Source organism: Schistocerca gregaria, chromosome 6 (genome assembly GCF_023897955.1).
Source record: "Schistocerca gregaria isolate iqSchGreg1 chromosome 6, iqSchGreg1.2, whole genome shotgun sequence".
In the NCBI taxonomy this organism is placed as follows: Eukaryota; Metazoa; Arthropoda; class Insecta; order Orthoptera; family Acrididae; genus Schistocerca; species Schistocerca gregaria.
The window spans coordinates 274,039,753-274,055,859 of NC_064925.1; the positions used below are offsets into that span (position 1 = coordinate 274,039,753).

The following is a 16,107-nucleotide window of genomic DNA, read 5'->3' on the forward strand; positions in this document are numbered from 1 at the left end:
AATGAAATGATATTTTTGAGGAATGGGACCATTCTAGCACTGAAGTGGAAAAATAAACGTGATGTATACTGTCTATCCACAAAACATCAGGCTGCCACCAAAGACATCCCAGTGCTTTTGAAAGGTGTTATTACAACAGTAATGAAACCAAATGTTGTAATTGACTACAATATGAACAATGTGACCAGCTATACAGTTACTACCCATTCGCACAAAAAACAATGAAGTGGTGGAAAAAACTTTTCTTTCATGTTTTTGTAATGTCTGGCGTGAATGGTTTTATTTTGTATAGAGAAGTCAGTAAACAGAAAATCTCTCTTGTGGTCTTTATAAAAAAAAAGTTAGTTTGAAATTGGTAGTAATGGGACGACACTTTAGATCTTTACAACCAGCACCAAGCACTAGCCTGGACAGAAATTTTGGGTTTGCTCTGACAAAGTGAAGAAAGAGACCAGCAAGTGGATAAGAAAAGAAAGCAGATGGTGGTGCAAAGACTGCAACATAGGACTGTTTGGTTCTTGTGCAATAAATAATGGAGAGTGTTCCCATACTTTACGTACACCCTGTATATCAATCAATAAAAGCAGCTTCACAAACATGATGAAGTCAACAAGTTGAAGAGTAAATATATTTGTGAAATAGTAAATATTTTCTGTAATTCACATAATATTCTTCAAGTCAATAAATATCTCATACTGTGCACTTTCTAATGTAGTCTATATTCTTCCTTAGTGCTCAAGCTATTCCATATCAAATTTAATCAAAATCAGCTTAGTGATTTAGTCATGAAAAGGAAACAGTTGAACACATTTTTGCATTTATAAAACATTAATTATAATAAATTTTTAGCATGATACAATTTTTATGAAATGAAGCCTGTTTGTTGTCCCAAGCTATGCCCATATACATTTAATTTTACTATTTGAATTATTAACACAGTCCACACTGCTATGTATGCACCTCGACTGTGCAGGTGCAATGACAATTTTCAAGCAACTTTAATTAATAAGAGTACAATAACTAAGGGCCTCATGGCGCATTTCTACCATCACTTGAAACTCCATACGTTATAGATTAGGGAAAATGTAAGCTTATACATGTGCTTGCATCAGCAGAGGTGTACCTGAATTTCCCAAAAAAATGAGAAACCTTCACCGTCAAAAAACTTTTACTTTTGCTAACATGATTTCTGGTGTCCATAACAAAAACAATTTGGTTCACAGTAGGTTTTTTATGTGATATTTTATGATATAAAACGTTTGCATATATATTTATTCATAATTCACTTTCAAGTGGTAATCCTGAAAGCACTGAGGAATATAGACTACTTTAGAAAATGCATAGTATGAGATATTTATTGACTTGAAGAATATTATGTGAATTACAGAAAGTATTTACTATTTCAAAAACATATTTACTCTTCAACTTGTTAACTTAATCATGTTTGTGAAAATGCTTTTATTGATTGATATACAGGGTGTACGTAAAGTACGGGAACACTTTCAATTATGGCATGTGAGGAATTGTTGGAACGCTTGTAAGGGACGATTTTGAGGCAGTGGTGGTGAATCAAGATGGGATTGTGGTTTGAGCTCTTCAAGGCAATGTTCAGTGTCAGGTTTGCTGTTGGAAAGGTTTTGGGATGGGTTGCATGATATTACATGTGAAGGACAGTAGGTCTTTCACAAAGAGCTGCATGATCAAATGCATGTTTAGGACTGAAAGTGAGACCCTTGTATAATACAGATATTTCAGGAGAGGAGAGTGCTTTAGATGAGAGGTTAAGAACACTGTATTGTTGTTACGGGTTCTTCTGATTATGGTTTATTCTTGGTTGGGGGGGGGGGGGGGGCAGTGGTGAAGGATGTGGGATGTTAAGGAGGTTGGTTCGTAGGTGCTTGTAGGTATGGCTGTTTAGGAAGCTGCATAGAGACATGAACAGGAATGGAAACACCACTGTTTAGGTAGTTTATGAGAAGGTGGGATAGCGTTTTGACATGAAATTGGCTTCGTGGATGATACCATCCAAGAAAATATGAGGGGCAGATAACTGCAGGATTTAGTAGAAGGAGAGAAGTGTGGTGGAGTGGAAATTGGCTGATGAGACATATAGGTCACAGATTAGTCAGGTAAGAACAAGAGTTTGCTGTATTTGAAACTGTAAAAGAGCCTGATGTAGAGTAGGATTACATCCAGAACGGGGACTTTCAATGTTAGGCCTTTATGGAGTAACTCCAAGGGACAAGCAGGTTCCAAGAAACAGAATGTGGAATCTTAGTTTTAATAATGCAAAAGCATGTTTTCAATAAGAACAGATGTAATATGAGATGGGAATCACCATGGAAAGAGAGGACAGGTTGGAGAGTTATGAATCTTGGGAGTGGAAAAAAAAGCAGAAGGTGGAAAAGACAGCAAAACAGAAGAAGAGCAAGGGAAAAACTGGGAAAAAACATAAAAATTCAATTTACTCCAAAGTTACATGCTAGACACAAGTTGCTTTGTTACATCACATTATTTACTCATGATATTGTGATTACAGAAAGATTTATTAAATACCTGCAGAATACAGAACAAAATTACATTGTACGAAGAGTATCTGCCAAGGCTCTTTGTTTCATCTTCATCATTTGTGATGCAATTATGAGCCTGGTGGCTCATAAATCTATGTATACTCATATGTTAGACTGGTTTAATTACTATTGTTGTCAAGATTGACCCTAGTGTTTGTAACAGCAAACTTAAGTTCACAAAATAAAAATATAAAAACTAACTTTTCTTACCTTTGTCCATCATGGAAGTGATATGTGACAGAAGGTGGAGCATGTTAAATGACATCAGCACAGTACTGTGTGTGTGTGTAATAGTTGTTTTATATCAGTCCAGTGTGTGATGGTTCCTTTATTAGTATCATTTACTCCAAGCTATGTGCTAGATGCAAGTTACTTGTAATGTCTAATTATCTACTTAAGATATTGTAATTACAGAAAGATTTTAAAAAAATACCTGCATAATACAGAACAAAATTACACTATAGTTAAAAATAGCAGGTAGGCAATAATACCCACAATTTTATGTGTCATGACTCTTCATTGTGTGCCCTCCTCTATATTTTTAACTGGTGACAACATTCTATAGTCACTATATCTTTAACATTTATTTTCAGAAATGTGAATAGGTAATTAGCAGGTTTAGTTCACAATATGATACAGAATATTAAATTTCATTTTGTGTATCCTTTTCTTGTCTCATTTTGGCAACAAAATCTTTTTAATTCCTTACTTTTTTAATATTTATTTAAAGCTTTATTTTCAGAATTTAAAGAACGTTTATTCTCTTGTATGACTTGTTCGAAACTGTATAAAGTAAATAATTTTAATATAAACATTTAAATGGCTCGCTGTATGTTTCAGATTTGCAAATCCTGATTTAGAATGGACTCATTCACCACGTGAAGAGTCTTATTTAGAAGGTGTCAATTTGACTGGTGCAGGCCTACTACATGGAGAATTATCACCTGCAGTACTTGCCATTGGTAGAACACCTGCAATGGCACATGTCACCGTAGAGAGATCAGCTTCTGATGGAATTTCTTTGATTGCACCTGCCTCATCTGCTCGCCTTCAACATGCTACGTAAGTCATTAAATGAGCTCACCTAAGGATTTTGTAAATATGTCGTGAGTTTTGAGAGTGGCAGAATCATATAAATTATTTATGAGTATGTTTTCAAGGGTACATATGCTGTTTCCCATTTTGCTGGAAGGTCTGTTGATATTATTATGAAAACATGTTAATACAGAATCTTTAGGTACATTTAAAATGTTTCCTTTGGCCATACAGATCGTCATCCCTAACTAACTCCGAAAACTTCATAAATGGATTTACTGTTCTGGATTAACAAACAATGTTGTTTAACCTATAAAAGGAAAAGTGTGGTGAACAACTTCTCAAGTGTGGCAACTTAATATTTCCCACGACTGAAATCAAACTAATTCCCCTGTAAAAGTATCTTGGTGCATTACAAGTGATCATTTCTTTGATAATAATTGTTTCCAATGATGTTTTTCAATGATTGTTATTTCCACTGTTCTTAGTAAAAATTACTTAAAATGCTCCTATAAGAAGTGCATCTTGTCTCGTGCTAAGCACATAATTAGTACTAGACAGGCTTCATACGTAATTTATATCATAGTTCCTGCATAACACAGCTGTAACAGGTGGATTGAATGAGAGCCCGGTTGTACAGCCAACCAGATTCAGTATTTCAAATTAGTTTGATTATTTTGCTTATTTTGTTCAATAGTTACTTGTGATTAACCTGTACAATGTATTTTATGTATTTCAATGTGTATTGTTCTTGACAAAGGTGTCTCATGGTAAGTTGACCGTTTTCTTTCCCCTATATGTTTCATGTGAGAAAAAGCACTGGTGCATTTTCTGAGAATATTTTTGCTAAACTACACTTGTGGAGGATAGGTACTCACTTTTGTTCTCTATGTGATTTTGGTTGCAGTCTACACAAGTTTTTGAAGTTCCAGCACAGACATAAAGAGAAACAATAGTCTCATATCTGATTCTTCCTTGTGTCTAGTTGGGGCAAACTGGCCAGTCTTCAGCAGTAACAATAGAATTCAGCAAAGTTTCATGTAACTATTTTACTTAGATTGAAGATTTATTGTGACAGAGATGTTCATAAAAATGCTAATTTTGATACCGTGAGATTGAAATGGGTGAATACTTATGGAAAAGGGGTACATGAAAGTACAGCAGAGTCCCACTAATCTGAACCCCGGTAATCCAAACGTTTGGCAAATCCGAACATGAAAAATGTTAGTCTAAGTAAGGAAAACTGTGCAGTAAACTGCTGTATATACACACTGTTTTAATTTACACAGTACAATAAACATGTATTAGAAAAATTAGCAAGGAAACGTTACCTAAACAATGCATAACAATGAAAGAAAAGCTGTCAAACTTACTAAAATACAGCGGATAGTTTATCCATACATTTTAGATGACAAAAACTCAGTCATTGTTTTTTGGCGTAATGGAGACAGTCCTTTGTTGCCTATATGATGCATAGTTGTGCCATCGTCTCATAAATATCAAATCAGCAGGTGTAGCTGTGGGCTGTTGCTCCAAATAACGTAGCAGAAGGTCAAGGGCTTCTGCTGCATCAGTGTATGACACCAGCTCTCCTTTGTCGCCCTCAGACTCAGTGTCACTTCCATCACAGCAGTCCACTTCCTCCTGGTCTTGAGTCACAGCAGCAACTAAATCAGCGTCAGTAAGATTCTCCACACATGCCCCATCTGCTGCCATTCACTCATCTACATCTCCTTCAGATTTTCCAGTAGATTTTCCTCTTCATTTTCAACTAGGGTGTCCTGAAATTCAAGAGATATCCACAGTTTTCTCCACGATTTTCTGAAAGTTTCTGCCATGCCTCAAATAAACAACATCCTTCACATTGGTCTTTTTTATTTTGTCCACTAAAGGAATGCTATCATCTTGGATCAGCATTCTTAAAAATTGTTTCCTGTAAATCAGTTTTAATGGCTGCAGTATGCCCTGGTCCACCAGCTGTAGAAGTGGTCTAACAGTCGGCGGCAAAACCTTTGCCACAGTTTCTCTATCACATAATTCCTCAGTGCTGGGGTGAGACGGTATGTTATCAACCAAAAGGATTGCACAGGGAAACAAATTATTTACCTTAGAAAACCGTTGCACAGAGAGAACAAACTGGCCGTGAAACCATTCTTTGCACAGCTTACTATCCGTCCTTGCTTTTTTCTGGTTCTGATAATATACAGGCAGGGACTTCATGTTGGAGTTTTTAAAAGCGCTGGGCCTAGCAGATTTGCTGACCTGCATTAAAGGCAGTTTGTGATTACCTGCAGCATTGCCGCACGCTAATAAAGTCACACGATCTTTGCACATTTTAAAACCACAAGCATGGTCTTCTGCTTTTGATGCCAAGCTTTTTGTTGGCAATGCCCTAAACTTAAGGCGAGTCTTGTCAGTGTTATAAATTTGTTGGAGAGAATACTTTCCCTCTGTTATCATTTCTTCAGACTCACCCAAGTATTCCTTCACTGCATCATGGTCAGAAGAAAGCTTCTCTCCAGTAATAGTTAGCTGATGGATTCCATGACATTTTTGAATCTGTCCAACCAACCCATACTCGCGCTAAAAGACTGATCACCATTCATTAACTTGTTCAGGTAAACAGCCTTCTCCTGAACCAGTATACCACTCAAAGGGGTTCCCCTATCTCTTTCCCATGTAAACCAAAGGAAAAGAGCTTCATTCACTTTATCATACTGGGACTCTTTCAAAGTCTGCCAAATTTCGAGTGTTTTACCCAAAGACGTTGCACGGGACTGTTCAATCTTCACTTGGTTCTTCTTCCAATCACAAATGGTTGTTTTACGAACACCTAGTTCTGTTGCCAGTTTAGATACATTCTCACCATTGTCTGTCCACTTAAAGGCATTCAGTTTTTGTGTGAGGGTTAACTTTGTATGTTTTTATTTACTCATGACGAAAATACGTACACCACTACACCTGAATGAATACAATACCACTGTTATACGTGCCAGTGATCGATAACTAACATAACCAAGTGCTCTGGGAGCCAATTGGTAGTGCAGTGATCTCAGACACTACAAAGGTCTCATCAGTGCACAACTACAAGGGCAGGGAGTGAGAGTGCACCATTGTTCCCACACTTGTTCCCATTTGTTACCATTGTGTTCCTACTTATCTGCTTGGTCTACTTCATTCTAAAAACTCATCACCATAATTCCATTTAATCCAAACAAATCAGTAATCTGAACAAGGTCCAGCCCCTATTAGTTCAGATTGATGGGACTCTACTGTACTGTACATTACAAATGAAAATAAAGTCATAGAGAAACAAAATTAATAGGGTGTAAAAGACCGAATTTTATCCTTCTTCTTGTTTCTTCTGCTCACAGCTTGTTCCAGAACTTTAATCCAAATATCAAAACTCTCATAAGACTAGTATAGATTATAATAATACTAAAATCAGAAGTAAAACAGCAACTTCCTGATTTATGGTGGCAAGCACCTGTTAAACTCTTTTTTTAAAAAAGGCAGTAATACAGAAAATAAATAGAAGTATATGAACTTTTGAATTATACATTGCAGATTCCATTGAAGTTGAAACCTCAGTGTTTGTGCTATTTCTGGTAAAGACTGTTCAGTGAAAATAACAGCATCCCAACTGCTGAGACTGAAAACTTTAGTAGCTTCACCTTTTATAATAAATGAATCAGTTGCAAATGGTTTTATACTTGAGACTCTCTTGCAACTTGAGACTTGAAAAGTATTTTACTACATTATAAAGTCTTTTCCTTGTAAATGTTAATAAATCAATACTGAGTCTGTTCTTTCACCAGGACTGGGTTTGAAAGTATATCTTCTTGCTTATGCATATAGTTTTCTATTTAAAAGGAAATGATGTAATATATATTTGTCAGTTCACATTCCAGTTTTCAGCAATCTTTGTCCCATAAAGATAAGAAGAAGAAGAAGAAGAAGCAGAAGAAATGCTTTAATATTTATTGCGGGAGTGACACAGGGCCAACAACCCTCTCTTTGAATGTCTGTGCTCGCTCAGCTTCACCATATGAATGATTTGGTGGTGTTTTGTGTGTGTGCATGTGTGTGTCTCTGATAAAGGTGAGTTGTTTGCGAAAAAACGGGTCCAAATGGTTCATTAATACAAATGGACAGACCAACAAACACCTTTTAAGGAACAGTCACTCACAATTCCCTTATGGTCGGCCTCATTCCTGCCTTGGCCTTGTACAGTCAGTCTTATTTTGTATTCTGTTTCCACTGTTGCTCATTCCTGCATTGGTCTCGTTTGGTTGGTCTTGTTCCAGCTCTGTTGCTCCCACCTTGACTTCGTTCGTGTTGTCTCATTCTTTTTCATGTGGACACCTGTTCCTTATTATCAGCTCCATCATTTTTCATTCAGTGGTAGTTTCTTTTGTTCATTGCATTCATCTGTTCTTGATCCACTTCATCTGTTCTTGTTCTGTTTCCAACTGTTGTGGAAATCTCTGTTTCTACTTCTTTCCTTAGGCTTCTCAGCATCCACAACCAGAAATTTATTACTTTATAATAATTACAGATTAAAAATTATGACAAGAAAGTTTGATTTTCTAGAACTCATTTTTAATATGCTAGTGTTTGAGACAGCTGGTTGATGGTCATACCAATATAAAAAGCTGTGCAATGATTGCAACAGAGCTGGTAAATAACATAGCTGCTTTCACAGGTGGCCCAGTCCCTGATGAGGTAAGATAAACCTGTGACAGGATTGGAATAGGAAGTGCTGGTTGTGTGGAATGGACATGATTTGCACCTGGGACTGCTAACTCCAGCATCTCGAGCTGGAATGCAACAGCACATGGGATGCAAGCAGCCATCAGGAACTGGTGGCGAAGGGGAAGGGATAGTAGTTTATGGGTGGGGAAAGCAATGAATAGTATCTGGTAGAGTGTGCAGGGAGTAGACTGTCAACTGGTGCACCATCAGAAGGTTGTGGGTCATGGAGGTGAGGAGAAATCGAACAAAAAAATAGAGCAGTGGGGGAAGACGGGCAGATACATTGGCAGGGGGCTGCAAATAAACAAGGTGGGAAATGAGAATGGGAAGAGGTGATAGAACAGAGGGGTTGGAAGTTGTTGGGTGGAGGGTTTGGTGAGACACTCAGCATACTGAGCAAGTGAGTTTTTGTTTCTGTACATACGCTGTCCCAGTGTAGCCAGGCTATATACCTGGAGACAATGTATCTGCAGTGACAAAACCCCCTTGCTCAGCATGCTCACCCAGGCCTTCACAGAAAGGCACAATGCCCCAGACCTAGTCCACAAACAGATCTCCTACATCATTTCCCCTCACAACTGCAATCCTCCCACCACCCCCAAAAACTAGCCAGAAAGGAGTGTCCCCTTTGCCACCCAATACAACCCTGGAGTGGAACAGCTGAACCACATCCTTTGCCAGAGCTTTAATAATCTATCATTGTGCCCTGAAATAAGGGGCATCCTACTACCTGAGTTACTTCCCACCCTTCCTAAAGTGGTGTTCTGCCCTCCACCTATTCTCCGCAATATCTTAGTCCATCCCTATTCCAATCCCAATCCCAACCCCTTGCCACAAGGATCCTATCCCTGTGGGAGACCCAGGTGCAAAACATGCCCATTCCACACAACCAGCACTTCCTATTCCAATCCTGTCACAGGTTTATCTTACCTCATCAGGGACTGGGCCACCTGTGAAAGCAGCTATGTTATTTACCAGCTCTGTTGCAATCATTGCGCGGCTTTTTATATTGGTATGACCATCAACCAGCTGTCCACCAGGATGAATGGCCACCACCAATCTGTGGCCAAGGGTGAAGTGGACCACCATGTGGCACAACATGCAGCTGAACATAACACACTTGATTTCATTGGTACTTCAATACCTGAGCCATCTGGATCCTTCCCTCCACCACCAACTTTTTTTAACTCCATAGATGGGAGCTATCACTACAAGACATTCTCCATTCCCGAAATTATCATGGCATCAACCTATGGTAACATACTGTCTCCACACCCTCATCTACATCCAAATCTACATCTACATGATTACTCTGCAATTCACAATAAAATGCCTGGCAGAGGGTTCAATGAACCACCTTCAAGCTGTCTCTCTACCTTTCCACTCTCGAATGGCGCTAATTTCTCTTATTTTCTCATGATGATCATTTCTCCCTATGTGTGTGGGTGCCATCAGAATGTTTTTGTAATCAGAGGAAAAAACTAGTTATTGAAATATCATGAGAAGATCCCATCGCAGTGAAAAACGCCTTTATTTTAATGATTGCCATTCCAATTCACATATCATGTCTGTGGCACTACCTCCCCTACTTCATGATAAAACAAAACAAGCTGCTCTTCTTTGTACTTTTTCAGTGTCATCTGTGAGTCCCATGTTATATGGATCCCACACCGCTCAGCAATATTCCAGAAAAGGGTAGGCAGGTGTGGTGTAAGCAGTCTAGTAGATTTGTTGCACCCTCTAAGTGTTCAGCCAATGAATCACAGTCTTTGGTTTGCTCAACCCACTACATTATCTGTGTGATCGTTCCAGTTTAGGGCATTTGTAATTGTAATCTCTAAGTATTTAGTTGAATTTACAGCATTCAGATTTGTGTGACTTATCGCATAATTGAAATTTAGTGTATTTCTTTTAGTACTCATGTGAATAACTTCACATTTTTCCTTATTTAGGGTCAATTGCCACTTTTCGCACCATACAGATATCTTATCTAAATCATTTTGCAAGTCATTTTGATCATCTGATGACTTTACAAGATGGTAAATGGCAGCAGCATCTGCAAACAATCTACTGAGATCTTCTCCCATGTTGTTAATATAAATCAGGAACAATAGAGGGCCTATAACACTTCCTTGGGGAACGTCAGATATTACTTCTGGTTTACTTGATGACTTTCCATCTATTACTATGAACTGTGATCTTTCTGACCGGAAATCACTAACCCAGTCGCACAACTGAGCGATATTCCATAGGCACGCAGTTTGGTTAGAAGACGCCTTTGAGGAACGGTGACGAAAGCCTTCTGGAAATCTAAAAATATGTAATCACTTTGACATCCACTTCGTGAGTATAAAGAGCTAGTTGTGTTATGCAAGAACGATATTTTCCAAATCCATGCTGACTATGTGTCAATAAACTGTTTTCTTCGAGGTACTTCATAATGTGTGAATACAGTATATGTTCCAAAACCGTACTGCAAATCGATGTTAGTGATATGGCCCTGTAATTCAACGGATTACTCTTACTTCCCTTTTTGGGTATTGGTGTGACTTGAGGAATTTTCCAGTCTTTAGGTACAGATCTTTCTGTGAGCAAGTGGTTGTCTATAATTGCTAAATATGGAGCTATTGTATCAGTGTACTCTGAGAGGAACCTGACTGGTATACAATCTGGACCGGAAGCCTTGCCTTTATCAAGTGATTTAAGCTGCTTTGTGATATCGATGATATCTATTTCTATGTTTCTCATCTTGGCAGTTGTTCTGGATTGGAATTCAGGAATATTTACTTCATCTTCTTTGGTGCAGGCGTTTCGGAAACCAGTATTTAATAACTCTGCTTTAGTGCACCGTTGTTGTCGTGCAGTGAAGGTATTGATTGCGTTTTGCCACTGGTGTGCTTTATGTATGACCAGAATCTCTTTAGGTTTTCTGCCAGATTTCGAGACAGAGTTTCATTGTGGAAATTATTGAAAACATCTCGCATTCAAGTATGTGCTATATTTCAAACTTCTGTGAAACTTTGCCAGTCTTGGGGATTTTGCGTTCTTTTAAATTCAGCATGCTTTTGTCGCTGCTTCTGTAATAGTGATCTGACCCATTTTCTGTACCATGGGGGATCAGTACCATCACTTATTAATTTATGTGGTATATATCCCTCAACTGCTGATGATACTATCTCTTTGAAATCATTCCACAGCTTTTCTACGCTTACATGATCAGATCAGAAGGAGTGCAGACTGTCTCTTAAAATGGTGTTCAGATCATTTTATTAGCTTTTTAAAATAGATATACTTTTCTTTTCTTTTTGATGGTTGTAGGAGTTACAATATTCAGTCTAGCTACTACTGCCTTGTGGTCGCTAATCCCTGTATTCATCACAATACTCACTATTTGTCTGGATTTATTTCTTGCTAAGAGGTCAAGTATGCTTTCGCAACCATTTACCCTTCGAGTGGGCTCATGAACTAATTGTTCAAAATAATTTTCTGAGAAAGCATTCAGTACAATTTTGAATGACTTTTATGCCTGCTGCCGGCTTTAAACGTATAATTTTTCCATCATATCGAGGGTAGGTTAAAGTCACCACCGACTATAATTTTATGAGTGGGGTGCCTATTTGAAATGAGACTCAAGTTTTCTTTGAATTGTTCAGCAACTACATATTCTGAGTTGAGGGGTTGGTAAAACGATTCAATTAATAGTTTAGTGTCCTCCCCAATAGCTGAGTGGTCAGCGTGACGCATTGCATCCTCCGGGCCCGGGTTCGATTCCCGGCTGGGTCAGGGATTTTCTCCGCTCAGGAACTGGGTGTTGTGTTGTCTTCATCATCATTTCATCCCCATCTGTTGTGCAGGTCGCCCAATGTGGCTTCGAATGTAATAAGACCTGCACTGAGGCGGCCAGACCTGCCCCGTCAGGTGCCTCCTGGCCAATGACACCAAACGCTCATTTTCAATAATGCAGTTCGATTGTCAAGTATAACTTCTATCCACACTATTTTGCTGGAACTATCTACTTCAATTTCACTACAAGGCAAACTACTTCTGTCAGCAATAAATACTTCACCACCAATTGTATTTAATCTATCCTTTCTGAACACTGTTAGATCATCTGAAAAATTTCTGCTGAACTTATTTCCGGCTTTAGCCAGCTTCTTGTACCTATAACTATTTGAGCTTCAGTACATTCTATTAGGGCTTGGAGTTCTGGTTCTTTCCTAACACTGCTATGACAATTTACAACTACAATACCAATTGTTTCTACAACTAACTTACTGTGTTTTACCTGCCCTCTTTTAGTCAGACGCTCTTCGTATGGTTCCCTGAGGCCCTCTAACCTAAAACCCGCCCAGTTCCTTCCACACAGACCCCACTACCCTTGTAGCCACTCCCTGTGTGTAGTGGACTCCTGACCTATTAAGCAGAACCCAGAAACTCACCACCCGATGGTGCAAATCAAGGGATCTGCAGCCTACATGGTCACAGAACTGCCTGAGTATCTGATTCAAACCCTTCGCTTCTCTCTGCACCAAAGGACCACAGCCGGTTCTATCAACAATGCTGCAGATGGTGAGCTCTGCCTTAATCTCGCAAGCAAGACTGGCAGTCTTTACCACTTCTGGTAGTCGCCCGGGACCAGAGAGAATCTCCTCTGATCCAAAGTGACATACGTCACTCGTACTGACACGAGCCACCACCTGTTGTTGGCTGCACCCTGTACCATTCTTGGCATCCGGAAGCAGCCTTTCCACATCCTGAATGACTCTCTCTGGTATGCATACGGAGTGCACACTAACTTCCTTCCCCTCCTTAGCAGCCATGTTTTAAGAGGCCCAATTATGCGCCTAACGTTGAAGCTACCAACTACTAGCAAACCCACCCTCTGTGAACGCCCAGACCTTGCGGGCCGAGAAGCTTCCTCTGGAACAGGGTGGACGACTGCATGCAGCTCAGAGACATTGTCAGCCACAGCCAACACCCGAAACCTGTTTGTCAAACGAACTGGGGAGGCCCTACGATTGGCCCCTCGGTAAGTTTTTTGCTGCCTGCCAGACTTTGGAATTATCTCCCACCTGAACACGGGCGAGGGGCCAGCTTAAATGCAGGCCACATCAGTGATGCCCCTTGGTAGCAGCCTAAAGCTGTGTGACAGAATCCAACACAGCCTGGAGCTGTGAGCAAAGGGTCGCCAACTCATCTCACATCTGTACACAACGATCACAGTTCCTACCCATTACTGCTGTCGCTACCGTTTGAAGCTTGTCAAAATATGCAATAAAAAAAATAAAATAAAATAAAAACATTGTACTCGTCTTCTTAGCAGCAGGAACACAAGGTGCTCTCTCCCTGACAGATTACCCGACACTGATCTATACTAACCAAAACAAACAAAAGCCTGTACAATATGAGGGTTGATAACAATGATGGTACTGTACACTATACTGTTATTGAAAGCTTGTGCCTAGTAAGCACTTGAATCCACAAGAAATTACAAAAATAATCTAGTAACTACACAGGTGTCTGTAAATAAGTCTCTCCCGTTGGAAGCTCATAAAAATATGTAATAAACTAACAATCACCCTCCTCTCCTTTTCTGTTCTGTTTTGCCTCTCTGCTCCACAACCTTCTCATGCTGCACCTGGTGGCAGCCTAGTCCCTGCACACTCCCCACCTGTACTCTACTATCCCTTCCCCTTCCGCACCCTCTCCAGATTGCTGCTTGCATCCCATATGATGTTGCATTCTGGCTCGTGATGCTGAAGATGGTAGTCTTGTGTGGATGAGGTATGCTTGCCTTGTGTGCATGTATTTAAAATTTGTGGATACATGCGGTATTACATCATTAGAAAAAGGAAAAGCAATGGTGAATGAGTAAAAGTGAATGGGTCCCAAAAAGGGCCAGTCAACAGTGAACTAGGTCACAAAGTGAACGAGTTTACTGGTTTCTAGTGTGTGCATATATGTGTGTGTGTGTGTGGGGGGGGGGGGGGGGGGAGGGACTTTAAACTTTGACAGTTAGGTAATTGTTATGATGTAATTTTCACACAAGGCATTACATTCTATGGAGGAATTCTGTACACACACACTTTCTTTTTGGGGCCCGTTCAGAAAGATAAGGAGCCAAGAGCTTCAGCTACTCATTTCCAGAAAAACATTGACTTTAACAGTTGATTTCCGGTTTTATTGAATTCATTTATTCTTTCGTCACATTTCAGAGTGAATAATGTCCTTGGAGTGGGTGTCACAGTGTTGTCCTTGACTGGAGAGGCGCGAGATGAAGGTGCAAGTTCCTTTGTTCCACTTGCTGATGCCTCATCTCTACCACGACATCTGTTTGGTGCTATTGATGTCTGTGGACCAGACAAGCATATCACAGTCGAAGAGCGTGTACTTGTATACTTCAAGTACGACAACAGACCTGTCAGTTGTGTTAAGGTCTTTTCCAGTGTTTACTACTCAAAACCGTTTGGTTTCAGGTATGTTTTATTTTATATACCTATGGAGTATAAGAAAGACAAGTAAACAGTATCATAAAGAAATATATGTACAGGGGTGTCTGTTATTTTATGCATCTGCTCTGATAATAGAAAACAGAGTACTACTTCATAAATTATTTATCCACACAATCGACAGTAGATATGCCACAATAATTATAAGGGGTTGTCTACCATAACATTTGATAAAATTTCTTGTTCAGGTTTTTGGAGCTGAATTTACAAAATGGATCTGTGGTCCGGCCCGACTCTCTGACTCTTTTTGAGGGATATGTTAATGGAACTGCACCATTAGCAACTTTGTTGGCTACAACAGAGCCCTCAAGGTGGCGTCATTTGTATCGCACCAGAGGATCTGTTCTAGGGTTGCACATGGTATCAGCAGGCGGTGGTGGTGACTATGGATTCATTGCTGAAATTATCACATTGCCAGTTTCAGCAGTTGGTTTTGGTAAGTTTGAGAAAAATTATCTAACACAGTACCTAGCACCAAGTCTCTTTACAACTGATTGCAAATTACATTTTGTGTATACAGAATCATGTTCGAAGAAAACTTTTAACAAACCCATAACTAACAGAGGCCACAGGGAATAATCTGTCCCAAATAACAAATCAGTCTACCTTTTTTTAATATTCTGATAACATATAGTTGTCACAAACACAATTGTGCCCATCCATTTCTTAGTGTGATGACAAAAAACACATAATTGTGAATGAGACATCCACCCCTTTACTGTCCAGGCCATGAGAAACTTAATTACATCCATTGCCAGATCTTTAGCTACATCTTTTAATGCCCTGAAATGAGGAATATTCTGTAAACAATTCTGCCCTCACCATTCAAAGAAATATTCTATCAACCTCATAACCTATACAATATATTGATACACCATTCTGTCAGATCTTCTCCTAACCCAGTGCCCCACAGTTCATCATGATGGAAAATACAGGTGCAATACATACCCCACACAACAAGCCACCACCTGCTTCTTTGTTTCACTCAAAGGCTGTTCCTATTAGGGCTGTTGATAAAATATGGATATATCAATATTTTTCCCAAAAATAATTTTGCTTTCACTCTGTGAAGCAAGTGTAGGTGGCATGAAGAAGTCCAACTACACTGGGGCGTGACAGTGTGAATGGAATAACAAGATTTCCAATGTGAAGAAATAGCACACCAGTTGCATTACAAAACAATTTTTAACACAACTGGTGTGCTATTTCTCCACATTGGCATTCTTCAAAAACAGTTG

General features: G+C 39.3%; 1 protein-coding gene across 1 annotated transcript in view; it reads left to right on the top strand.

The window, feature by feature from the left end:
• The window catches only part of LOC126279060 (protein bark beetle), a 313,877-nt gene that overhangs the window by 265,151 nt on the left and 32,619 nt on the right, over positions 1 to 16,107 (top strand). Inside the window, exons 26-28 of the mRNA XM_049979491.1 lie at positions 3,411 to 3,632; positions 14,576 to 14,836; positions 15,058 to 15,305. Coding sequence (XP_049835448.1) covers positions 3,411 to 3,632; positions 14,576 to 14,836; positions 15,058 to 15,305 — 731 coding nt within the window. The remainder of the gene's footprint in view (positions 1 to 3,410; positions 3,633 to 14,575; positions 14,837 to 15,057; positions 15,306 to 16,107) is intronic.